Source organism: Astatotilapia calliptera, chromosome 17 (genome assembly GCF_900246225.1).
Source record: "Astatotilapia calliptera chromosome 17, fAstCal1.2, whole genome shotgun sequence".
NCBI lineage: Eukaryota > Metazoa > Chordata > Actinopteri > Cichliformes > Cichlidae > Astatotilapia > Astatotilapia calliptera.
The window spans coordinates 38,504,959-38,532,697 of record NC_039318.1 but is presented as its reverse complement, the minus strand read 5'-3'; the positions used below and the strand labels follow the sequence as shown (position 1 = coordinate 38,532,697).

The window sequence follows — 27,739 nt, the reverse complement described above, 5'->3', positions numbered from 1 at the left end:
AAAAATCATGATTTCAGTCTTTTTTTCATTGAGAATAAGAGTATTTGCCAACAGCCATTTCTTGACCTCACTCATGCACTCACGAAAGTTATTTAAAGATAAAGCGAGATCATCATGTAACTCAAAATAAATCTGGATGTCATCCGCATAATAGTGAAAAGCAATGTGGTATTTCTCAAAGATAGCGCTTAAAGGAAGCATATACAGTGAGAAGAGGGTCGGGCCTAACACAGAACCCTGGGGGACACCACAGCAAACAGGTACAGGGGAAGAGGAAGATGAGGCCAGATGTACCGAAGAAAGCCGATTGGAGAGGTAAGATTTGAACCAGTCCAAGGCAGTGCCCTTAATGCCAACAGAGTGCTCTAATCTTGCGACTAGGATGTTATGGTATGTAGAGCTTTTGAAGCCAGGACCACTGACAAACTCTAATAAATGAGACTGGTGGGGGGCCGAGGGGAATTTAGTCCAGTTCAGCTGGGTTTGGATGTCTAACTGGTCTTCATAAAGTTAAACATACAGTTCACGTACATGCAACAAATACACATCTAACAGTACTGAGCTTCTCAAAAGGTAACGAGGCAAGAGGCTGCCTGGCATCAGCGTGATGGTCGGAGCCCACAGATCATCATTTCTTGCCTTTCGCTGTGATGCCGGCTGCAGTTTAAAAGGAGGGCATCTAAAATGTCACAGCAAGCTGCAGAAGGCTGTCTGCTAAACCACAGACTCACCTCAACAGGACAGCATGACACCCATGATGGACGGCATCCCTCTAAATCTCTCTGCACTGCCTCATGCTGCAATCAAACTTTAAAGGAACTCTTAATTCCCAATGCTGCTTTTTGCTGTCATGTTGTTGGAGTTTGTAGGGCCTTTACTTTTTTTTTAGAACATCTTTGATCTCAGACATTCCTGATTACAGAAGAAATTAAATATTCAGCAGACAGAACACAAAAGAATAAAATCAAGCAAAGAACCATTTAAAAATCTATTGGATAAATAATTTTTCAAAGCCTAGCATAATAAACTCAATGATAACAAAGGGTTTGTTACATTTTAGAGTTCATTCCATTTCAAAGGTACGTAGTACTTCAGATCAGCAACAAGGTTAGTGCACTCGTGGAGAATGCAGCGTAGCATACACAAGGCTGCGATGACTAAACAATAAAAACGGTAGAAGGTTATATGAAAAACATCCAAAACATCTTCACAAACTAAAATTTCACAAGATTGGCTGTAGGATGTGTTTTGATCAACCCAGACCAGAAGCATAACATACCGACGAATGTGACAGATCCTCGGTATGTTACACGCTGGGAGGCATGAGAGCGGGCTGGCATGAATCTATACATGTGTTTTACGTGTCATGTGAAAATCAACCTAACAAAGCATTGTGTATGTTAATCACTTTGGAAAACACATCTGATAGGGTTAAGGTTAGGGACGGCTGGACTACGCCTAGGGGCGTGGCAAATCTTTGGTATGTTGCACGTTGGGAATGATAATGAGCATGGAAGAGTTACTACTGCTACTACTACCAATACTAGTACTAGTAATATATGAAGTACTATATGTACTATTGAATTAGAGCTGGGCGATATGAGATTTTTTCATATCACGATATGTTTTTTTCATTTCAGGCGATAACGATATCTATCACGATATAAGCCAAATAACTATATTTGTAAGATTTAAATGTGCCGTTGCTCACACTTCAGCATGCAGGCTGAACCACTAACCTTCCAGTTAGCAGATTACCTGCTCTACCTCCTGAACAGCAGCCAGTGTTACACCGGTCACTAATCAGTTCTACTGGTAATAGGCCAATTGGCCAAGTCTGTAGTAATTTTCCTAAACTCAGTGCAGCCTGCAATACTGCTGTCCACAGTATATTTTACTTAATAGACTTCAGCTCTTGGCTGTCGACCATAATATCCTATTAGAGCGATTACAACATGCTGTAGGTATTACAGGTACTGTGCTGCAGTGGTTTGTATCATATCTATCTAATAGACTCCAGTTTGTGCATGTAAATGGAGAGTCCTCTTCACAGACTGAGGTTAATTATGGAGTTCCACAGGGTTCAGTGCTAGGACCAATTCTGTTTACACTTCTTCATGCCCCTCTTCTGTGGAACCAGCTTCCAGTTTGGATTCAGGAGACAGACACCCATCAATCCTAAAACGTTTTTTTTGTTTTGTTTTGTTTTTTAAAGCTTATAGTTAGGCCTGGAACAGTTGACCCTGAATGCTCCCGTAGGCTGGGATTCCCATGATGCACTGTTTGTTTTTCACTCATTATGTGTTTATACATGACTCTGCATTTAATCATTACTTATTATTAATTCCTGGTTCTCTACCACAGTGTGTCTTTGTCTTTGCCCCCTCACCACCAACTGCTCGCAGCAGAACATCTAGCATCACAACTTAACCCGCTGCTAATGGATGAGATCCCCCCAGAATGGCTAACTGAAAGATGGATAATCCCAATCCCCCAAGGATTCCCAGAAGGGACCAATGTCATCCGACTGCAGGCCAATAACCTGCCTGTCGCAACGACCAAATACCTAAAGAGAGTAAGACAAGTCCTGAGGAGTCAGCTGAATGACAAGAACAATATCTGGACAATTAACACATGAACCCTGCTGGTCATCAGATACCATGATGTCATAATAATCTGTCTAACGAAGGAAACAGAAGTTACTGACATCAAAACAAGAAAGCGCTCAACCATGCATGTCGGGTTTCCTCCAAGTCGAGCATCCTGAGATTGTACACTAAGCAGAAGGAAGGAGGCCGTGAACGAGTCACTGGATAGTGTCAGAACCACTATCCAAGATGAAATAACAAAGATCCATGAGTACATTAGGAAGATGGGATCTGCTGGAGCCCCTCCAACAGGAGCCCAGTTTGGGGATGACTGCTCCCTTCACCCTCCACAACTTCTCTAGCTTCTGTCTTAGTCCTCGGTATTTCTTCAGATTCTCATGTTCCTTTTTCCTGATGTTGATGTACCTACATCTATCACTATGGTTGTAGTCATGTATATTACACACACACACACACACACACACACACACACACACACACACACACACGCATGGTCATCAATCTGATCAATGCATTTACATTACCACTGCATTGGAACCACTGAACCAACATTTGCATGACCTATATTTATATGTGTTACTGATTATAACAAGCTGCACCTGTCCTGTCAGTAAATTACCTGCAGCTGGATATCATCTCTTAGTTGGTACCTTGCTCTAAATTGCCTGGCTCTATATTATATTTGAAAGCATGTTTCAAGCTCACTGCATCATATTAAGGTTGAAAATTAAATCATCAAGATGTCATCTAGCAGGTGGGTATTAGGATGATTTCTACAAGCTCTCCGGGTCCTTATGGATGCAGAACTGAGCTGCAGAACTCTAAAGTCTACTGAAGTCGACTTAAGTCTGAAATGCATTGCTTTCATTAACTGTTTTAAAAGCATTTGATTAGCCATTAGGAACACACAAGTTTCTGCTGGTTTAGATAAATGCATAACCACCTGAATAAACAAAGACATAGAACAAAAGCAAGTATACAGTAGAATCAAATAATGGAGTGAAGATGCAAGGGAAACAAAGCGGCACGTTGCGAGCCGGTAAGAAGACTGACCGTCATGCATGTGTGTGCATGCGCATTTTCTGTATCTGCTTAGAAGATCCCAGTAATGAAAAGGGTTATCTCCACCTGTCAGCACACGGGCCTCAGCCAATTACTCACAGAGAAATGGATGTCATTCAAATGTCAGAGTCATTCCAGTGGCACGTGTTGCCTGAGCTATGTGTCAGGGTGTTAATTAAATGCATCTCACAGGCTGCGTGGATCAAACCTGAGTTAAACACAACAAAAGCAAACACCTGCTGAAATGTGCAGGTGTGCCTGAACAACGGGAATTGAGAGAATTGGTGACCAGTGATGGACATTAGACCAACTGTAAAAACTGGATGCAGCTGTTCACACTAAACCCAAACATTAACCATCTTCACTCATGCAGCCATCCCACTGGCGCCAGCTGAAGGCTGCCAAGGTCGAAGCTGACTGCAACAACAAGATTCTCCATGATAACAGGATTGTTGTCAGAACTCTATTTATGGACACAACTGTATATGTTATGATTCTCAGTGATCCGAACCTTGTCTCTCGTTTTTTTACTGACATTTCTCTTGCTATAATGAACACCAAAATACTTTTGTTTGCTGTAATAGTTTCTTGTGTCCATACTGATCCTTAATCCACAAAGCTCTTCTAATGGAAGGAGCTGAGACAGCTGGAATAAATCCAAATCTTCTGCCATTTAATTCATATCAGTCAAACCAATCTTATCTCTAGTACAAGTGTTAATTAACAATTAATTAATTGCAAATTAACAGTTTGTGCTAAATTGTGTTTTTGTGTTTCATTGGTAGAAGGATAGTTGCTACGATTAGGTAAGTATGTACTCACACTCGTGGTTTTTCATCGTCACTGTACCGTGACAGCAGTGATGAAAAGTTAATATACTGTTAATACGGTGCAAGTGGTCATACATGTATATCTATACACCACCGATCGAACGTTTGGACACACATTCTCACTTAATGGTTTTTCTTTATTTTTGCTACTTTCTACATTGTAGATACAAACTGAAGACATCAAATATATGAAGCAACAACCCTGCACTGTAAACATGTATAAGAAATTCCAGATTCATGTAAGCAACAAATGGCTATGCTAAATTAAGCTGTATTTACAAGTAAAATAATCACTTAGAAAGTTGGAAGCGTCGTTCGTGTCTGTATTGGAAGCCATGACATCTGCTTAATGAGCCTCCCTGCTCCTGAGAGTGCTGGCTATTCTCACACGGACCTCTTTCTGAAAAGCGCATTCAATGTTGATTTAAAGCTACAGATACAGAAAACCATAGGTTATACATGCAAGGTACCGAACATGAGCTGTGGGGTATTTGGGGGCTGAAATCTACATTCTGGGCACATGTGAACTAACCTTGATGATACTTAAAGTGGAGGAATATGAGGCGTTTAAAAAACTCATTATAAATGAAGCTTGATCAAACTTTCACTTCTCTTAATCTTCTCTAAGGAGCAGGCGTTTGTGTATTTGTTTAATGATTGTTGCTGATGCTCACTAATGAAGGTGCTGACACTTGTGTAGGAGCTTTAGCTGAACTCACCGCAGATTTACTTAGAAAGAGAAATAATTTTCATCTTTTTTGCAGGAGTCACCTGGCTTCTCTGCTCTGAGCAAACTGCCCAGAAAACCCCCATCCCGCCAGCAGTGACGCTGTCGTCGTGAGAACGGCATTTTTCTTTCCTCGTCTGTCGTCACCCGGAGCAGGAAGATTTGTTGTCTAACCTCCTGACGTTCAGAGAAACATTCATCCTGACCTGCTCTCATCAGCTCAGCTCAGCTCAGCCACCGGCTCAATCTGCCTGCATAACATCTGTCAAACAGTCAATGCGTGTTACCATGACAACACAAACTAGAGGGGGGGGGGGCGTTCTTGGTTGGTACAAAGCACACGATAATGAGGCCCTTGTTTAGTCCCCCTTGTGTTAATCAGCAGTTGCAAATTAACAGTCTGTGGTTAGTGTGAGACGATGTTATGAGCAAACAGGGAGCACAAAGCTGATAACTATTGCCTTTCACTGAACACCCTGCCTGGATCCTGCTCCTGCACAATAATGCTCCCTTCATAGGACATAATTCTTGTGCTGTCCTGCAGTCCTGAGCAGTGAAAAGGACTTTCTTGTGTGGCGGGCAGCTGTGGCTACAGAGCTCCCTTCATCAGCTCTCCCTCCACACAGGCAGCAATTCTTCAGGGCAGGCAGAATAAGGGCCTGATTGATGTGGGCTCTTCCTAGAGGCCCACAGCACTCTGCTGACTTGATAAGCCATTGATTAAATGGGCAGAGGAAGATGAGGCTGGAGAGACACCGCGGGAGAGAGAGCTGCCTTCTAAAGAATGGAAATGTCCACTGATGTGAAATCAAACATGGTTTTTATGCTGAATGCTTCAGGAAGTCTAAGCAGTGCATCCCAGCTCGCTGTAAGTGCACTCTGTTTTGTGAGTTGTGTGGATTTGCTTTGCTTCTTTTATCTTGTATTTTATGTTTCAGCTGAACTGCACTGTTTCATTTGTTAGGGTGCATTTACACCACGCTGCATGCTAAAGTGCATGAGCGAGGTGGCCTAAAGATAAAAGTAACAACGTACAAAATGTAACTACTTTTTACATTGTAGACACAAACTGAAGAGATCACATATATGAATGAAGATATATGAAAGTATGTGGCAATGGAAAAACTGATAAATATTTTTTATATTTTAGATTCCTCAAAGTAGCCGCCCTTTGCTTTGTTGACAGCGCTGCAAACCCTCAGCCTTCCTCACTGAGCTTCATGATGTAGTCACCTGAAATGGTTTCACCTTATCAGGTAAATATGTTTAGAAAATTAGTTTCTTTCCTGGCACCCATTATTCTTGTTCATCTGTGGTTAAACACACACAACAAGCTCTGTATTGCTGGATGGAGCCTGTCGTGCCATGAGAACTGTCTACGCTCTGCCACACCCAGAGTCTCATCCTCCGCTCCATCTGAATTTGTCAAGTTACTCAAGTTCCGGTGGTCTATCATGACCTCGCTATGGTCTTTAGCAAAGACAGCTCTCTCCCTCCCTCCACATCGCCAATCCGGTCGTAAAGTCTGACGTCACTAGCCGTGTCTGGACCTAAACTCCGCTGCAGGTCCATATATCAAACGATCACTATGGCATTACTGAGAGTTGAAAAACTGTCTAAAGTCTTTCATCTTTAATAAAATGATCAGCGTTCTGCTCTACCAGGTGTAACAACTGAGTTTAACATCCAGGCATCCATGAAAACGGAATTTATGACATTTAACGGAGTTAGAAGTTAGCAGGGAGTTAGCTCGCTAGCTTCTATCTAAATACAATATAGCATGTCCTGACTGCGGGGTTTTGGAAACAAATTAAAACGTACAGCTCTGTTATCACTTCCAGCATAAATGAAGACTGAAAACTAAACAGCAGTGACGTTTGTAGGGTTACTGAAGTTGGGCTAGCTGGTATATAATGATGTGCTACGTGACCGCTAGCGACACAGCTATGTTAGCATAATATAAACAAGCTAACTTTTTTTCCACTCGATAAAAGTTAACGTGAGTGTTCTCGGTGGTCAGGAACAAATGTAATCGCATGGCAGGATGCTGTAAAAGGACCAAACTTCAGCCAGAGAACAACTGAGATAATCCATCCACAATACGAGGTTAGTCATTCATATTCTGCTGCATGGGCTGGGCTGTAGCTACATCCTATGGTTTTAAAAACTGAGCTTAAATAAATGATTAGCGGTAATAAAAGCCGAGGGAGGTCAACAGTGATCACTGACTGTTTTAGGAGCTTTTTGAGATTAAATAGAAGAAAATACAAAACATTAAACATGTTAACAACACAAAAGCCATATTAAACGCAGACTACTTTAGGCCCGGAAGTAGGATTCGTCACGTCATCACTTAATGACCGGATACCACTGTGGGATAGATCTGCTCCTTGGTGCTCTACTTCCCACTAGTCGCCTGTACAGCCTGGCCAAACCTAAAAGTGAGGCCATGGAGCGGCATAGCACAGACTCATTAGGAGCCGGAATAATCTATCCATCCACATCGCTGCCTGAGCTGCGTTTTTTTCTTCGTGAAGACGAATGATAAGTCTCTGTCTGTGCACACACTTTCAAGGATTAAACAAAATCACCATTAAGTATCCTCTTCCACAGCTGTGTTCCGCCTTTGAACTTCTCCAGGGGGCTACTATGTTCAGTAAGGTGGATTTAAGGAATGCTTAACATTTGGTCAGGATAAGGGAGGGAGACAGCTTTCAGTACTCACCTCGGACATTTCGAGTGCTTGGTCATGCCCTTCGGTCTCACCAACGCCCCAGCAGTTTTCAGGCATTGGTCAATGATGTATTGAAGGATTTCATTAACCACAGTGTTTTCATGTACCTAGACAACATTCAGATTTTTTCAAAGTCTTTGGAAGAACACAAGAATCATTCTTGCAGACCTGCCAGACCAATCTTGTTAGAGAACCAGATGTTCGTCTCTCATTTTTTGGGTTTATTGTGGAGCAAGGTCAGCTTCGGGCTGATCCGGCCAAGATTAAGGCCGTGGTGGAACGGCCGGAGCCCCAGACTCGGAAGCAACTGAAGGTTTCTTGGTTTCGCCAACTTCTACGGACGTTTTATTCCAGACTTTAGTGGAATTGCTCTGCCTCTGACATGCTTGACCTCTCCCAAGGTTTCATTTCAGTGGTTTCCAGCGCCACAACAGGATCGGGAGTTGTTGGCCATAAAGCTCACACGAGAGTCTGACTGGAGGGGACGGAACAGCCCCTTAATAACTTATCATGTACACATTGGTAAGTTGTCTTGGTAAGGTTATTATTAATACATGCATTCATTGGGATGTGTGCATTTTGCACAGTGCATCTTTCTATGCAGCCATTGTGTACGTTATGTCTTAGTGTACAAAGGTTGCTGTCCCACAGTACAGCTGCCCATGCTCTGTATGTATCCATACAGCGATGGTCTGTGGGAGAAACCATGAGGTCATCAAACATTAATGTTGGCTTTGTAACGACGGGGAAACAAACCACATCTTGATTCTTCCCCCTCATCACTCTCGCTTTCTCACCGTGTCCATCTACGCTGCCTGTGGTTATAGGAGTCACACTGGATGAGTAAGTCTCCCAGCCGATCAGAGCTGCTGTCTGCTTCTGGACTCGCACGTTGTTAAAGGCAAAAGAGAAATCGGGTTTGTGTGCTGAGCTGCCGTCATCATTTGTATTGCATTTATATTCTCATTTTCCATGAAAAGACACAAAATGATCATAATATAATGGATCCATTTGACTGGATGTATTTGGAGTGATTTTCAGTTGCTTCTCTTATGCAGTAGTTTAATATAATGAGGCGAGAGAGCGAAGCCTCCTAGTGGAGGATGGAGCCACTACCAATCGATCCCAGAAAAGGCTTACAAGCCGATTAGTAACGTACAGATCGCAGTTCACTGAAAAATAATGAAAATTAATAACTTTTTAACAGTTTTCATACCGTATTTACATTGTTTTTCATACTTATGTCAACTTTTACTGTCAAATCTTGTGAATAACAGCTGCATGGAGTCTTTTGGTGCTGCCTAGGGGGGTCATAGCAGTAGTCTTCCAACCTATCACAATTATTCAAAGTTTAAGGTTAACAGTTGGCAGAATGTAAGAAAGAGTCATTGCTCTGTTGTGTGTGTGAACTTCACAGGTTCCTTAATAAACATTATTCTGTAACCCAAACCTTTTTTGCTAGGCCCCCCTTTGTTTTACAAGAAAAATCTTCGCAGATACAGACAAAATACTGTTAATCTGACTATCTTCAGGTTTTACACGCTTACATTTACACAGGCAGTTACTGTCCCTCCATTTAGAAAGGCAGAGGCGTCACGGTGTGATTATTTTACGTGTAGTTGTTTTTTTCCTGTGTAATAATGTTCAACATTGCTATCATTACCTTTTCAAAAAATGCCTCTCTGTGCAAAATGGGTTCAAAAACATAAACAGCTGTGGGATGCTGTTTGATTTGGAGAGCCCAGCGCTGCTCCCGACAGGGAAAACCAATCCTGCAGGGAGACCTACCTCGGCACTTGTGCAGGTGAAGCCAAAGGGAAGATTTGCTTCATTATATTTTCTAGTCTTTGGCTTAGAATGAAGTTGGTTTGGAAACATATTCAGCGATGCTTCATCTCCTGCTTTGCGTTTGTGTGGGAGCCCCGTCAAAAACCTGTCCATGATGCTAACAGTGTCCAAGCATTCTTTTTTTTTCTTTTCATACCCCCCCCCCCCCCCCCCCCCGCAATGGCTCTGGGCCCCCCCAGGGAGCGGGCCCCACACTGAACCTCTGCTGTAACCAGTTGTCTGGTGCTATGTGTTAATGCTCAGTATTCAGAAAAATGCAGAACAGATTTTGCTGTCCATGAATCTCATATTCTGAATATGATGAAAACCTGGATACACATATTCACAGAGAAACACTGGGTGTAATGGTTTGGCCCATAAATTCCCTTTTCTGTTTATTAAATAAATATTGATCTTTCCTTGGAACTGATTGTGAATTGAAACATGCTGAGTTAACTCCTGATCTTTACTATTTTACAAAACTCTACTGGGATTTCTGTAACGCAGTCAAAGAGCTTCCTGTATTAGTAACAGAGAACATGTACACACAAAGCTCTTTAAAAGAGAAACAGAGTTAGTTTGTATCTGTCAAAATGAGTGAGGCAGCAGAAACCAGGTCACTCGCTTGAAGTCAAACCTTATGTTTAACCTTTGTGCGACAAAACTAGCAAGAGTCTCCTCACCTCACAGCCACTATAGACTCAACCCGACTCCATCTCTGAAATATTACAAAGAGACAGCAAAGGCATAAAGGAGCATTCAGTACACTGGCACTGCAGCTTCTGTCAAATCTCATTACATCTGTTCATCAGGATCATTCTCTGCTAAATAGCACAGAAACCTCAGATTAGCTTTGTAGCGCTGAAAGTCAAACCTCTCCTGGTGCCTGACTACAGTTCTGATAATTTGACATGTTTGTGTGACATTACTGCAGAGTGACACACAAAATAAAGGGTTACCTTATACTGCTCAGGGAAATATTTTTGTCTATGTTTCATTACTCTTGGGGTGTGATGGCTGCACCTAACATGAAGTGAGTGAGTTTGCTCAGCCTGTCTTCAGTCTGTGGGTGCACTAATGAGCACAGAGTGCAGCCACATGTGAATAATTTAACTGTTTCCAGGAGGATGAGAGAACTCCTGGCTGTGTTTCCGTGGCCACAAGAAAACATGTTTCACATAAATAAGCTAAATAAAACCTGGATTCTTAAAACGATGGAGGCTATAATAACCTGACACACAGACACGCGTATGGCCTGGTTACGACCCGGTTTAAATGAGGCAGAAGCTGAATCTGAGACCACCGTTTGTCATCTGCTTGGATATTTTTTACAGTAGTATCATCAAGAACTGATACTGATCTAGTACTTCATTGGAAGGTAACACAATCAAAACCACTAAAATATATGTATTTGTCATGTCCACCTTCAGAAGGCTGCCTGAGGAAACCCAAACCAGCACTAAGCTCCTCACCTTTACTCACATGGCTACCTCTTTCCTGAATTAGTAAAAACAACGTTTTGCTTCCTGAGTTTAATCAAAAGAGGGCGTGTCACTCTAGTACTGGCCAATGACAGACCGGGGGGGGGGGGGGGGGGGGGGGCCTTTCACTTTCTCATAACATTGAAGGTATGAGAATGGGTGGATGGATGGAGTACTTGTTGAAATGTTACCAGCGTCACTGACTTTCAGGTGTGCTCCTCTTTTATCTTCCTCTAATTGCAGAAATCATTTTGACGTTACAGTTTCAGTTTTTGACACCAAGCAGGTCTGTAATGTCAAGTTTAAATAGGAAACTTGTTATTTTATTGTCATTAAAATTAGACCTCATAGACAGCTGTCCATCGTAAAAGTGCCACACCCACCTGCCAAACCCTCCATGTGTCTATCAAATGAGTAGTTCAGCCAGTTGGGCTCATTTACAGGGAACCTGTGAGATACCTTTAACCTCCCGTAGTATCTAATTTAACCCTCCCCGGGTCTCCTGGGGAATCGAGTAATCCAATCCGAGGCCTTTCCCTGCTGTTTCTGCTTGGACGGGACTGTGAATGTCTTTATGAGGAACTGAAAGGCCTTTTCCTCACAGGGTGACGGCAGATGGTACAGGAAACCTCACTCCCCCACCCCCACCACACTCTCTCTGTAATCCTCCCCTCCCTGTTCATCCTGTTCTCCACAGCCATCATTGGTTTTCTCTTTATTCTCATTTTCTGTCTCATACCAGTTTTTAGCTTATGTTTGTCCATTGTTGTTTTATCTGTCCCTTCCTTGGGACGGACACAGCAGCAGAGTGAGCTGCTTCCATAGCAGTACATCCCCAGCAGATCGCGCACCATGCCCATTCACTGTAACCAAGATCATACAACACATATTTGGATTATCAACATCACACACACACACACACACACACACACACACACACACACAGCATGTTTTCACATCCTTGTGGGGACATGTAGTTGACTGGTGTTGGCCAGAGGGGCCGATGGCGCGATATGGCAGCCTCGCTTCTGTCAGTCTGCCCCAGAGCAGCTGTGGCTACAACCGTAGCTGCCTCCACCAGTGTATGAATGTGAGAGTGAATGAATAGTGGCATTGTAAAGCGCTTTGGGTGCCTTGAAAAGCGCTATATAAATCCAATCCATTATTATTATTATTATTATTATTATAATACTTTCCCTAGCCGCTTACCCTAACCATCAAAAATAAATGCCTGACCCTAACCCACAACCTAAACCATAACCTAACTGTAACCCTGACACTAAAACCACATTTTGTACCTTTAAACTCGTGAGGACGGATTTTGTCCCCATAAGGGTTGTTGGTTCCCACAAGCATAGTAAATTTCCAATTGTTGGTCCCCACAAAGATATGTAAACACGTACACACACACACTCTTTTATGTGTGATACAGACTTACAGACTGTGTCATTCAGACTCCACCTGAATATGATTTGTGAGGTTTGTTGTAAAGAAATAATTTATAATCACTTGATAAGTCATCCTGTTGCTGTAGCCGTTGACCTCATACCTCATCTTCTCTGCCCTCTTTCCATAAATCTGCATAATGATGCAGCATGCTATTATGGAAGATACTGGAAAATGAGGAGATGAAGGGATGTTGCTGATCTGGCTAAACACTGAACGCTGGAGCAATATTAGAGCACATGCCAGAGAGATGAATGAGGACCAAAACATTAGTCTCAGATCTGTTAAGTTTGAAATTAAATGTGAAAGGGAATCAGATTTGACCGTGCAAAGTGATGGGCAGGTAATGATTCATGTCTTATATTTAACAAGTTCTATATTTATTTATTTTTTAAAAACAGCATAATCTATTTAAAATGGTCAGGACACGATTCATCAGTGTTTCGATGTGTGTCCAATAACAAGGATGCAGAGCAATGAAGAAGCAGCAGTATGTGGTCAGTTTGTGTATTTAGTGTCCTGTCCAGAGACATGTGGACCGAAGGAAGCAGGGTTTGAGGTTAAGATGGAAAAAGTGTGTGTGTGTGTGTGTGTGTGTGTGTGTGTGTGTGTGTGTGTGTGTGTGTGTGTGTGTGTGTGTGTGTGTGTACACGCTCACTGGGAGCAGCTGGGTGACCCTTAGCACAAGTTTATGCACCAAAGCAAACACAGAGGAGACCTCATCAAAGGGCTGCTGGCGTTTCAATCTCTCGACTGGTAATTGTGAAAAAACTTTAGATATTAGCACTATAAAATAACTTGAGCTCTTTGTTTTTTCCATATGCAGGAGAATATGGGGAGGCAAGCGCATATTAAAATATCCAGGTTCATATCTGGTTATTCAGCTAATTTACTGTTAGACCAACAACACAATGCTAGTTAATCTTCATAAATGTGGAGAAAGATTCTCCTAAAAGTCGATCATGAATTAACTGAGGTTAACCACATTTGTTGGAAAGCTCAGTTCAGTCAATAGAACCTCTCTGACAAAGTAAAGCAGGCTAAAAGATCTCATACAGCTACACATGATTTCATGCTTTAAAGAAAAAGCTGTAAAACAAAGTGACAGCTTTCAGTCTGGAAAGAGTTACAAAAACATTTCTAAGGCTCTGGGACTCCAGTGAACCAGGATGAGAGCCATTATCCACACATGAACCTTCCCAGGAGCGACCAGCCTACCAAAGGTACTCCAATGGTTTATCAACAACTCATCCAGGAGGTCACAGGAGAACCCAGAACAACATCTAAAAATGTCTCACTTGCCTGATTTACAGTCAGAGGTTGTGATTCAACGATAACAAAGAGCCTGGGCAAAATGGCATCTGTGGGAGAGTTCCAAGGAGAAAACCACTGTTGACCAAAGAGAACACAAAGACTCGTCTCGCATTTGCAAAAGATAAAAAAAAAACATGTTGATGATCCCCAGGACTTTTGAGAAAATATTCTGTAGATTCGTGAGGCAAAGGTTGAGCTTTGTGGAAGGTTTGAGTCCCGTTACATCTGCCTTCAAACTAACACCATTTCAGAAAAGGACATCAAACTAACAGTCGGACATGATGTGTGGTCGTGTGATCGTCTGGCACTGCTTTGCTGCTTCAGGGCCGGATGACTTGCTATAATTAATGGAGCCATGAATTCTGGTGTCTAACAGAACATCCTGAAGGCAAATGTCCAGCCATCAGTTTCTGCCCTGAAGCTCAAGAGGACTTGGGTTATGCAGCAGGTCCACCTCTGGATGACAACAAAAACCAACTGGAGATTTTTGAGTGGCCGAGTTTAAATTTCAAATGTAAATGATTGCGATACTTTGGAATGACCTTAAACAGCTCATCCATGATGGAAAACCATCAGTGTGGCTGAATTAAGACAATTTTTCAAAGCAGAGAGGGTCAAATGTCCCCCACGAGGAAGTGAAACTCATTGCTAGTTACTGCAACACTTGAGTTACAGTTGTTGCTGCCAAGGGTGGCACAGCCAGTTATTAGGTTGTATTGATGCACGCTCAGTCATCCAGGTAAGTAATCCCAAAAGGTGGATTCTGTCCATCTGGACGTTTTCAGTGGGAGAAACGTTTCCTCATCATCAGGTGACGTCTTCAGTCTCAGCTGACTGCAGGTTTCAACCTTATAATCAGGACATTTGAACAATGACTGAAACCAGCAGCACTGAATGAACACTGGGCTGGGAGGTCAGTTCCTTCATCATTAATATCCAAATTGTCGTGATGATTGATCAATAACCATGAGAGAGTTGGGGAATGGCTGCAATCACAGCATTATTAGATGGTGACAGATGGACCCTTAGGCCCCCTCCTCCATTCAGAGATGGTCTTTCCCTTTTCACATAAATGGCCTCCTTGACTCCGTGTCCAGGACGTGTACGTCCTCATCATTGAAAGAGTGATCAACAAACTGACCTCACAGCCCATTGTTCCTTCAGTGCTGCTGGTTTCAGTCATTGTGCAAATGTCCTGATTATAAGGTTGAAACCTGCAGTCAGCTGAGACTGAAGACGTCACCTGATGATGAGGAAACGTTTCTCCCACTGAAAACGTCCAGATGGACAGAATCCACCTTTTGGGAACTACTTACTAGGTTTAGGGGCAATTACTGTTTTTACATTTCGAATACTCATTTGTTAATATGATTTATGTTTTCTTATTTCTTAACATCACAAAAATGACATTTAAACAGGCATTTGTACACAGCCATAAAAGGCTGATGGGGTATTGGTGCCTGTCTGGTGTTCCCACTGAACTTTTATACTTTGAACAGTAGTATTAGTAATACCAGTATCACTAAAAGAATTGGCAGCAATTGTATTTGTGGTGTAGTTGCAGCAGTAATTTGGTAAAATATGGTTCTAATAGGTTGCTGCTTGTAGGTGTCCAACGTGACATGAGGGACTGCAACATTCTGTGCTTCACGGAGACATGGCTGACCCCCACCATGCCGGACCAGGCCGTAACTCCGTCGGATTCATTCTTTGTGCTCCGCGCGGACAGAACGGCAGAGTCGAACAAAACCAAAGGTGGGGGAGTGTGTTTCATGGTAAACAGAAAGTGGTGTGATGCCAGGAGCATTTCTACTCTCTCCAGCGGCTGCTCGCCACATCTGGAGTTCCTGAGCATTAAGTGCCGCCCTTTCTATCTGCCCCGTGAGTTCACCTCAGTCATCGCCACGGCGGTCTACATCCCACCCCAAGCGGACACAGGTATGGCTTTGTCCGAATTACATGATGTGCTGAGCTCGCTTCAAAACAAGGACCCGGGCGCAGCCCTCATTGTAGCAGGAGACTTTAACAAAGCGAACCTCAGACAAGTCATGCCAAACTTTTACCAGCATGTCTCGTGTCCAACGAGAGGGGATCGGATTTTGGATCACTGCTACACGCCATACAAGCAGGGCTACAAAGCTGTCTCACACCCGGCTTTTGGGAAGTCTGACCACAACGCCATCTTCCTCATCCCCCAGTATAAACAAAGCATACGGAGGGAAGACGTGACCACGAAGGAAGTAAAACGGTGGACTGCCCAATCAGAAGCTACGCTACAGGACGCACTCAACGACGTAGACTGGGACATGTTCAGAGCATGCGCAGTCGACATCAACGAGTTTACGGAAGTAGCAGTATGCTTCGTCAGTATGCTAGCGGAGGAGATTATCCCCACTGCGAGAGTCACCACATTCCCAAACCGTGGATGGACAGATCGATCCGCACTGCAGTAAACGCCAGGACCGCCTCCTACAACGCGGGTCTCGCCACTGGCGATATGAGCGCCTACAAAGTGGCCTCATACGGCGTGCGGCGCGCGGTGAGAGATGCCAAACGCAGGTACCGGGAACGTGTGGAGTCCCGCTTCCACCAGGGCGACACACGGAGTATGTGGCACGGACTACGCACCATTACGGACTACAAAGCCAGGGACACTGCGCCGATCAACGCCGACTCTGCATTCACCAACGAGCTGAATCGGTTCTACGCCCGTTTCGAGGTTAGCCAGGCGGCTAATGCTATCTACCGCCTGACTACCGAGGACAGTGACGTCATCAGCGAGAGACCGGTGACCAGCATCGCGGAGCGTGACGTCCGAGCGGCACTGAGGAGAGTGAACACAAGGAAAGCGGCGGGGCCAGACGGCATCACCGGCCGTCTGCTGCGCTGCTGTGCTGACCAGCTAGCAGGTGTGTTCACTTACATCTTCAACGAGTCCCTGGCGAAGTCTGTGGTCCCCACATGCTTCAAAAGATCCACCATCATCCCTGTGCCCAAGAACAGCAAACCCCCATCCCTGAACGATTACCGGCCAGTTGCACTGACCTCGGTAGTAATGAAGGTGTTTGAGAGGCTGCTGAAGAACATCATCTCCTCCTCCATCCCAGACACCACAGATCCGCTGCAGTTCGCCTACAGATCCAACAGATCCACAGAGGATGCCATCGCCCACGTCCTACACACCACTCTCAGCCACGTGGACAAGAAACAGGGTAACTATGTGCGAATGCTGTTTGTTGATTACAGTTCAGCGTTTAACACAATAGTGCCCTGCAGACTGTTCACAAAGCTGAGGGATCTGGGACTTAACAGCCGTCTGTGTGCATGGGTGTTGGACTTCCTCACTGGCAGAACTCAGGTGGTGAGGGTGGGCAGTAGGGCTGGGCCATATTATACCGTTCACGGTAATACCGGTATAATGTTAGGCAACTATAGGAAAATGAAACGCGCATGCGCAGTGCCTTTGTTTTCATACGCACATGGCCGATTGTTGAGTGAAACAGATGAACCAGAATTGGTTTGTAAAAATGGTGCAACTTCCGTGATGTGGAACTGGTTTGGTGTTTGTCCGTCAGATACACAACAAAGCACATTTTTTTGCAGAACATGCAAGCGGCCATCGTTATTGTCGTATTTGTCGGACTAAGATGCTCTTAAATCTGGGAGTAATCTGGGTCCTAAACTCCGTATGCTTCAGGTCAAACGAACACTGCAGCATCACTTAGAGTTAAAAACTGTCTAAATTCTTTCATCTTTAATAAAACGATCAGCATTGCTGCTTTACCAGGTGTAACTATAAAGTTTAACTTCCAGGCATCCATGAAAACAAAAGTTATTACATTTAACGGAGTTAGAAGTTAGCAGGAAGCTAGCGGAAGTTAGCTCGCTAGTTTCGCTAGTTACCTAAGCATGATATAGCATGTTCTGACGGAGAGATTTCTGAAAAAAAATCAAACGTACAGCTCTGCTATCACTTCCAACATAAATGAAGACAGGAAACTAAACAGCAGTGACGTTTGTAGGGTTACTGAAGTTGGGCTAGCTGGTATATAATGATGTGCTACGTGATCGCTAGCGACACAGCTATGTTAGCATAACATAAACAGTGAAGCTGGAGGACGAACACTAACACTTTTCCACTTATAAAAGTTAACGTGAAGGTTCTTCATGGTTAGAGACAAATGCAATCGCATGGCAGGATGCTGTAAACGGACCAAACTTCAGTCAGGAGAACAACTGAGATAATCCATCCATAATACGAGGTTAGTCATTAATATTATAGTAATGTTGTGGAGTTGTATTTTGTCTCGCATCAATTATATCGTCGGTTATATCGTTATCGCAAATTTTCAAATATATATCGTGATAAATATTTTTGGCCATATCGCCCTGCTCTAGTGGGCAGGTGCTTCTCCAACAGCATCACCATCAACACAGGAGCACCTCAGGGATGTGTCCTCTCGCCACTGCTCTACTCCCTCTACACTTCAGACTGTGTGGCCACCCATGGCTCCAACACCATTGTGAAGTTTGCTGACGACACAGTGGTGTTGGGTGCCATCTCCAACAACGATGAGACGGCCTACATGGATGAAGTGAAGAATCTGGCATCGTGGTGCCAGGACAACCACCTCCAGCTGAACGTCAGCAAGACCAAGGAGCTGGTGGTGGACTTCAGAAGGGGTCAGCACAGAGACTACAAGCCCATTATCATCAATGGAGCTCCAGTGGAGAGGGTGCAGTCCTTCAAGTATCTTGGTGTCCACATCTCCTCAGACCTGACATGGGCTGCCCACATTCAGGTCCAGACCAAAAAGGCTAGGCAGCGCCTGTATCACCTACGACAACTGAGGAAGTTCAGGGTCTCTCCAAAGATCCTCAGGATTTTCTATACAGGCGCTGTGGAGAGCATCCTCACACAGAACATGACATCGTGGTTTGGGAACAGCTGTGTGAAGGACCAAAAAGCTCTCCAGAGAGTGATCCGTACAGCAGAACGCTGCTGCAGGATTGCTCTCCCCCCGCTTCAGGACACCTACACCAGGAGATGCCGGACTAGAGCAGATACTGAAGGACCCGTCCCATCCTGGCAACAAACTGTTCCAACTTCTGCAATCTGGTAGAAGGTTCCGCATCTTCCGGGCAAGGACAGAGAGACTCAAGAGGAGCTTCTATCCCCAAGCCATCCGTGCCCTAAACACACACACCCGCCCTCTCACATCATCTATAATTGACTGAGACAGGACTCTTCCAGACACTAAACCAAGGCACAATGTACATTTCAATTCCATCCATCCATCCATCTTCATCCGCTTATCCGAGGTCGGGTCGCGGGGGTAGCAGCCTAAGCAAAGAGGTCCAGACCTCCCTCTCCCCAGCCACCTCCTCCAGCTTGTCCGGGGGAATACCAAGGCGTTCCCAGGCCAGCCGAGGGATATAATCTCTCCAGCGTGTCCTGGGTCTGCCCCGGGGCCTCCTCCCGGTGGGACATGCCTGGAACACCTCGCCCAGGAGGCGCCCAGGGGGCATCCTTGCCAGATGCCCGAACCACCTCAGCTGGCTCCTTTCGATGTGGAGCAGCAGCTGCTCTACTCTAAGCCCCTCCCGGATGGCCGAACTTCTCACCCTATCTCTAAGGGAGAGGCCAGCCACCCTTCGGAGGAAGCTCATTTCCGCCGCTTGTATCCGCGATCTCGTTCTTTCGGTCACTACCCACAGCTCGTGGCCATAGGTGAGGGTAGGGACGTAGATCGACCGGTAAATTGAGAGCTTCGCTTTTACACTCAGCTCCCTCTTCACCACGACTGACCGGTGCAGCGTCCGCATTACTGCAGCTGCAGCCCCAATCCGTCTGTCGATCTCCAGCTCCCTTCTCCCATCACTCGCGAACAAGACCCCGAGATACTTGAACTCCTCCACTTGGGGCAGGAACTCATCCCCGACCCGGAGTGGGCACTCCACCCTTTTCCGGCTGAGAACCATGGTCTCAGATTTGGAGGTGCTGATCCTCATTCCCGCTGCGTTACACTCGGCTGCGAACCGTTCCAGTGCGAGCTGGAGGCCCTCACCCGATGAAGCCAACAGAACCACATCATCCGCAAAAATCAGAGATGAGATTCTGAGGCCACCAAAGCGAAAGCCCTCCGCCACATTTCAATTCCTTTAATTTTAAATATGTTTATATTGTCTATCCTGTAAAATAGTCAGATGTCTATTCATATTAATGTACAGAATTCACCTGCTTGCTGCTACTACTGCACATGCACAATGTATATACTATATATATATATATATATATATATGTTCTTCCTCTACACCCCCCCCCCCCCCCCCCAATTTTTGCACATGTCGAGGAGCGTGTCAGGCTACATTTCACTGTGTGTTATACTTGTATAACTATGCATGTGACAAATAATAAAGAACCTTGAACCTTGAACCTTGTCACTGCTGACTGTGTTGTTGTAAAGCAGCTGCATGTAGCTACAGGAGTTGTTAGATGATCACACAACTGTACATGCATCGTGCATGGATTTAAGTGTTTATGCCCACAGCTACGTCCTTATCGATCCATTACTGTGAGGTGACACTCAGAGGCATCATGGAGACAAACCACACATAGTTTTCCAAGCTGATGGAGATGGAACAGATCAGAGCTCTCTATGGAGGCATTCATCTGATCACTGAGAGCTCTGACTGTGGGCTGCCCATTACTGCAGATGGTAGGCCATCAAGGCCATTCAGGCATCGTCAAAGGAAGGCACAGCTGCAGCTCACACACACATATGCACATATCACCACACACACACACACACACACACACACACACACACACACACACACACACACACACACACACACACACAGTCTTGTTCCATTTTTGACTCGAGCCAGTAACTTCCATCACAAAGCTCATCCTCCTTGCCTTAACACGCAGCTCGCCTGTGAAGCACAGTCAGAGGCAGAAGGACGGACCTGGACTTTGAATATACAAATCATGGTGGGTGTTTGTTTAAATGCAGGAATTAACATTTGCATAAGCAGTACTAAAACGACCATGTCTCATATGGTCCTCATAGGTTTCGCCTGACTCTATTTTGATAGATAAGCTACACTTTATAATAGCAAACAAAGGTGACGTGACTCCATAGTGCAGCAGTTTACACATTCTTCTAACGAGCAAAAGATCCCAGGATCACAAACAAATCCCTCATATGTGAAGCTACGCTGTGTCAGTGAGGGAGTAACTTGGCTCCAGTTCCTGTTGATGAAGTAATGTGGACAGTACCACAGTCTGTACTGTCCTGATCATCTGCACATACTTGTTGTACTATAGCACAGTTAACATTTTTGATTTGCAATGCTGCATTACTCATTCACAGAGTGTCACATACTGCTCTTTAGCTCCTTCCTTAACAAGCAGCTCTTCCTGTTTCACGCTGAGTGCTTGGCGAGCCCGTGCACATCCTGAAACGATTATGTCATATTTTGCAGGAGCAGGTTCACACACACTGCTGCTCGGCGTCATCGTCAACATGCAAATAGCATGACAACAGGCCCTAACCCTGAGCCATGCCCGTGGAGCAACATGAGCTTCCAGAACAGGATGATTTATATTGTGCGATCATTGACCACAGAGCAGCCTGAATCCTTTCCTGCGACTCATGTTCCAGCACATCCATCGTGTTTCTGTCACTCTAACGTAGCGTCTGTGTCATTCTTGTCTTACCTTTCCGGATGCTCTCTTCGATTTCGTGGTCGAAGGCCAGCCGATGGCATTTCCTCCACAGCCCCATGTTGGTGGAGTTATACTGCCTACTACATTCATCTGCGGCGCTCATGGCGAACAGCTGCCGTCTGTTCCGGGCCAAAAGCAGCTTCTCTTGCCATCGGGACACGCTGCTCCGGCTGGCCCGCAGCGGTAGGCTGTTGTTGGGGATGTAGATGAAGCCCGGGTCCTTGCGGCGGCTGGAAAAGCTTCGGCACCGCTCCCTGTACCGTCTGGCGTCTGTCTCGTACCAGTGGTCGGAGCACATCGCCACGGCCAGCATGCCCAGGGCGCAAAGAGAAAGAGAGAGGCCGGCGTAGAGCAGTAACTTCCCCGCAGCCATGCTCGGTTCTGTCACAGCCGCATCAGCACCTCGACAGACGGACAGCTCCTCTGCGGCTTCCCCACCGCTTCAACTCACATCACCTCTGGAGAGCAGCGTCGGGACCATCCTCCGGGTGACCTTTATGTACAAACGGAAGGCGAACCTTTCCGGCGGCACAGTCTGCAGACAAATACGTTTAATCCCCGGACGCGGAGGTTTTCGGTGATAAAGTGCCCACGTCCGTCCTGCGTGCGCGGCGCTGCAGCACCTCGGCGGAGAGAAAAAGACGCTTATCTCATTTCAGCTCCCAGCCACGGATCCGTCTGTCTGATAGGGCGACACCATCAAGCACAAAACACATCAGCACGCCGCTAAGGGTTTAGTTAAACATGTAGTAGGCCATACGTGACACGAACCACTGCATAACCCACCCACTGACAGTAACGATGAACGAGGAAGAGTGCAAACATGCAACGAGTGATTTATACAGCCGTATTTACCGAATGTAAGGGTGCGATTGAAGGAGCACGAACATGCACCACCTATAACGTGCAGCTCATAGTTTAGAGAACCAACCTGATGTGTCCACAGAGCCCACGCAGCCGCAGCCCACCAGCCAGAGCACAGCGCAGGGGTATCAGCGCCACAGTCAGCATCCCCAGCACGTCTGAGGGGATGACGGCAGCTGCTACACATCAGGCCTGTGCGCTGACCAATCAGCACCCGTCTGTCTGGAGCAGCGCCGTCAGCTCACGGGCTACATGACTACAGCTGCCCGCGTGAAATCTCCAGTCAGGTTTGATTTTTGATTCGGATTCAACTTTATTGTCATTACAGTTTGAATCTAATCACACGTGCAAGAGCAGTAAGAGCAATAGGAGCAGATTATATACCAATACGGGTAGGAATAAAGGTGGGAATATGAACAGATTATGTACAAATAAGTTAAGTATACAGATGTTTATATTGCTATACAGACGGGCAGATTTACAGGTATTGTATGAACAAATATACAGATGTGCTACAGATGTATCGATCTGTGGTAACCAGATCTACAGAGTGCTGCACTGACATTCACTTAAACGGAAAAATCCAACGAAGCAGCGATGGAGGCGGAGTGGATTCCTCACAGTGTTACATTGTGCTTGAAACACTGAAAGCTGAGCCGTTCCCTTCAAACTAATGGTGGGGGGGGGGGGGGGGGGGGGGGGGGGCAAAACAGGAATTTCTGCTGTGAAGTTTCCAAATGTGATCATGTGAAATAGGTTTTCAGTTGTTTCTAGTGTTTTGCCTCAATAAGTGCTTCCTGCAGGAATACAACATATGTTTGACACAGTCACGTGACCATGCATCGCTTCAGCTCCTGAACAGGCTGCTGTCAGTCATAGTGTATAAAGCATATGTTGGTGGACTGACCAGCAGCAGCTGGTATTACTGTTCTTCTGAGTGTTTATTGGTGGAGACATTCACCTCAAAGGTGGTTTTGATAACTATGGTCCATGTTCATGTCTGTGTAGCTCAAACATTTTGGGTCACATTAAAATGAAGGGACAGCTGAAACCATGTTTCCCTGAATTCAAGTAGTGTTGGTTCTTAAACTTTTCATCACCCATAAAGAATATGCCATATTCTGCAGAAACCGGCTATTTTAGGACCCAGAAGAGCTGCTTTTCAGTTAATGTAGGCAATATTGATATTAGTATGTTGTATGCTGTTTATTTAGCCTGACACATTTGTTTTGGAGGTGTTTGAGCACTGCAGCACAAAAAGACATTGAGTCACATATTTAGAAGGAAGCTAAAGGAATTTATGATTGGTCATAATTATGCTGATTGAAGCTGCTTAAACAATTCACTGAGGTACATAAAAAATGCACATTTTAAAAAATTTGGACTGAAAACATCCAGAACAATCTTTCTGTTTCTTCATATCTGGCGCCATCTTCTGTTATTAAAGAGCAATAGACTCCGGGTGCCACCTAGAGCTGCAATCAATTCAGTGACGATTCAAAAGATCCATTCAACTTCTCAAAGTAGCTTCGGCTTAAATGAAAATTGGGAAAAAACTGAACAGAATGAAAAATAATAAATGGTAAAGTATTGATCGAGAGTGAAAGCACAGTCAAAACACAGAGCAGTGTTTGCAGGAAGCTGGCAGGAAACGCTGTGTGTGGCAGGCACATTTGCAGATCCAAATTTCAGACAGCAGACGGGACTGTGCTCGGAAACTGGAACTGGCAAATACCAACAGACAGGTTCAAACAGAGAACTGACACTTAGACAGGACACACAGTAAGAAGGAAACAGACACTAAATACAAGAGGGAATCAGAACAAAGAGGAAACACCTGGAGAACACGGCTGGCAACAGTCTAAGAGGTGAGACGGGGACAAGTGGCTGCAGAATAAAACAGGACACACAAACTGAGGCGCAGACTGACTAAAATACAGGGAACAAAGGGAGAGGGCCAAGAGAGGTGAGAGAAAGCAGACAGACACATAGAAACATGACTGGGAAACAGGCAACTACACCTGGAGAAGAGGAAGACTTCACAGGGAAGGACACAGAGACGAGACCAGGACATGAAAAGGGGCCTAATAACAAACAACACAACCTAAACTAGAAATATACAGAGAACAAGGAAAAATAGTCACACAGGGAGCCCAACAATATTAAACAAGACCCTAACAGAACCCTGCTGGAACGGCTCTACATTTAAAATCTTCAGTTGGTAAAAAACAAAATGAAAATGTAATTCTAATGAGCTAAGTCGAAAAAGAAAGAAACACTGACAAAATACAAATAAAGGAAGAACTTCACAGCCTTTATGTTTACTCAGCAAACGAATTCGCTTTGCTGTGTCGACTTAGTTTAAGAAATTCATCCAACGTTTGTCAGAGTAAACATTACTCATCTTTCACATGTACTCAGTGGTTTAACATAAGAATCCTCAAACTGTCTTCCTTCACTACACCTTTTTACCATGATAAAGTGGTAGGGTGCATACCATTAGTGTTGCCTGTATGCACTCTACATGAGCATCTTCACCGTTCTGCTATCCTGTTCAACTTGGTCAGAGCCATCGTCCCCCTCTCCATCATGCTAATGCTCATGCTAACTGAATTATTTAAAACTTTTTCAAACTCCATCTTCTCGACGTCACACTTGTTGCCCAAGGCTGTTAGCAAGAGAATCCCATTTATTATGATGCTAAATTACTGAAGCTCGTTTACTGGCTAATGCTACAGTTGAGGCCAAAATTATTAGCCCCCCAGGAATTTTGGATCATTTTGCTAAACTTTTGCCCAATGTTTGCAGCATTGATGAAACTTGATATAATCAAACATTCACCAGCGCTATTTAGTAGCTTTTGGTATATTATAAAATGCATTTCTAGGCTTGCTTTATATCAAATATAATAAAAAAATGGGGTGGTCAAAAATATTAGCCCTATGTGAATGTTTGCTTTCAAAACTCCTTGATCAATTCACCAATCAGCTTTGAAACCACAGGTGTGCAGTCAACTGGCTTCCTAACAACATTCAATCAGCATAGAAAGGGTCCAAGGAACAGGGACTTGAACACATGAGAGTTACTGTTACTGACCATTGCCAAAGACAAAGGAAATAATTCTGGAGCTCAGAAAAAAGATAGTAGAGGCTCGTTATAAAGGGCAAGGCTACATTGCCTTTTCCAAGCAATTCACAGTGTCTAGAAATGCTGTATGTTGCATCATTGCCAAGTACAAGGAGACGAATTCTGTAAGAAACAAACCTGGCCGTGGCCGTAAGCACAAGATTTCAAGAACTCTGGAGAGGAAAATAGTCAAAGATGTCAGCAAGGAACCCCGGACATCTGCATCTGGAGTTGATGTTTCAAGGAACACAGTTGTGACGGCTCTTCATTGACTTTAGCAGCATCGTCCCAGGGCATCACCTTTACTCAAAGAGCAGGGCCCTGTTTCAGGAAGCCGGTTTGGAAAACTCAGAGTGAAAAACGACACTCACGGTTGAGTAACCCCGAACTGTCCAACTCGGAATATTCGGTTTCAGAAAGGCTGATAACAATTAGTTCAGTCAACGCGGAGTTGCTTTAACCCCAAGTGAAGCGCGCGGACGAGGATACATAAAGCCCTGATAAGCGGAGCACAGATTAAGCGAGTCACCATGGAGACGGAGGGAAAGAAGGCGCGGTCAATGTATTTCACAGCGCTTGAGGCCGAAATTCTGATGGCAGCATATGCCGATAACATGCAAATTCCGCGGAAAAAAGTAACACAGCGACAGCTGCAAAAGCATGCATGGCAAAACATAGCCGACAGAGTCAATGCGTGAGTGTTAATTTAAACATTGATCGAGGGATTTCCACCCATTTAACACGTTATTTTATCATATGTTATTTTATTTGTTATTTTATACATTTTATTTTGTGATGTGATGTGAGCGCAGGTGCAACCCAACAGGCCCCAAACGTGCCTGGCAGCAAGTAAAAATGAAATATAAAAACATAGTCCAAACAGGTAAGGTGTAATTGTATTATGAGCCATAGTGCTTGGTCTGTTTGTCCCATGTAAATCAATTGCAGTTAGAGGCTACATTAATTTTCTTTCTGTAAGCACTTATTGAAATTATCTGAGCACATTACAAGTACATATTTGCTTACTCTGTATGCTCAAATGTGGCCCGTTATAGCCAACAGAAAAAAAGCGGAGGCCCGAAAAACAGGTGGGGGTCCTCCACCACCACCACTCACAGAGGCTGAGCAGTTGGCCCTCAGCCAAAACAGTGGGCGCCCTGTGGCCGAAGGCATCTCTGCGGGGACATCCTCTGAGTCAATAACCCCGCAAGACACAAGTGCCTACATAGGGGGTAAATTCAAAATAATACATGATGTGCATACATCCTTTCTTCACAGTCACCTTTGCAGTGCTACTCATTCATTTGATAAACTCTTCACCATAATGGATTATTTTGTAGTGAAGTTATTTTCCTACTGATTTTGCCTTCCCTCAGTCTTGGTTGTCTTTGAGAGCATAATGACAATGAAGTGTAAGGTGCTTGGTATGTTTGTTAATTGCCATTTGGTCCCTTGTAAGTTATAAGTGACCTGTATAAACCTCATATTCTATCAGTTGATGGTGATGGTGTACTGCATCTGGTGCAGCCTCCTGTTGAGCCAGACCAACATGCAGTTGTGAGTAATACTCCACAGATTATATGAGTGTACAGTAGAACAGCAATGTTGTTTATTTCTTTACTACAGGAAAATAATGAAGAAACATTGACAGCTGTTACAGAGGAGGAAGCAACAGAGACACTTCATGAGGTTTACATCTTTTAATACTTTGTGTACAGGAAATACAGGCGACCAATAAAGCCAGTTGAACAAAAAACCTGTTTATTCTTCTTTCAACATGTTGAGGTGATGGGTCAAAGGAAATGATTGTGACATATGGTGTCTCTGACTGCGCTTCCATCTTGTATGTCCGTGGGAGGGTCAGGATGTTCATGGTTTGGATCACTGCTGATGTTTGGTTCAGAAGGACAGTGTTCTCCTCTAATTGTGGCAATGTTGTGAAGAATCACACATGCCACAATAATGTCACATGCCCTTTCTGGGG

General features: G+C 44.5%; 1 protein-coding gene across 3 annotated transcripts in view; it reads right to left on the bottom strand.

Annotated features, from left to right (window-relative positions):
• Window positions 1-23,205, bottom strand: part of tmem178bb (transmembrane protein 178Bb) — a 72,877-nt gene extending 49,672 nt beyond the window's left edge. The window contains exons 1-2 of one of the 3 annotated variants that reach the window (XM_026146841.1): window positions 22,697-23,205; window positions 21,757-22,447 (exon numbers count right to left, since the gene is read on the bottom strand). In XM_026146841.1, coding sequence (XP_026002626.1) covers window positions 21,757-22,138 — 382 coding nt within the window. In that variant the 5' untranslated portion in view covers window positions 22,139-22,447; window positions 22,697-23,205. The other 2 variants (XM_026146843.1, XM_026146842.1) reach the window with 2 other exon arrangements.
• Window positions 23,206-27,739: the final 4,534 nt, after the last annotated feature.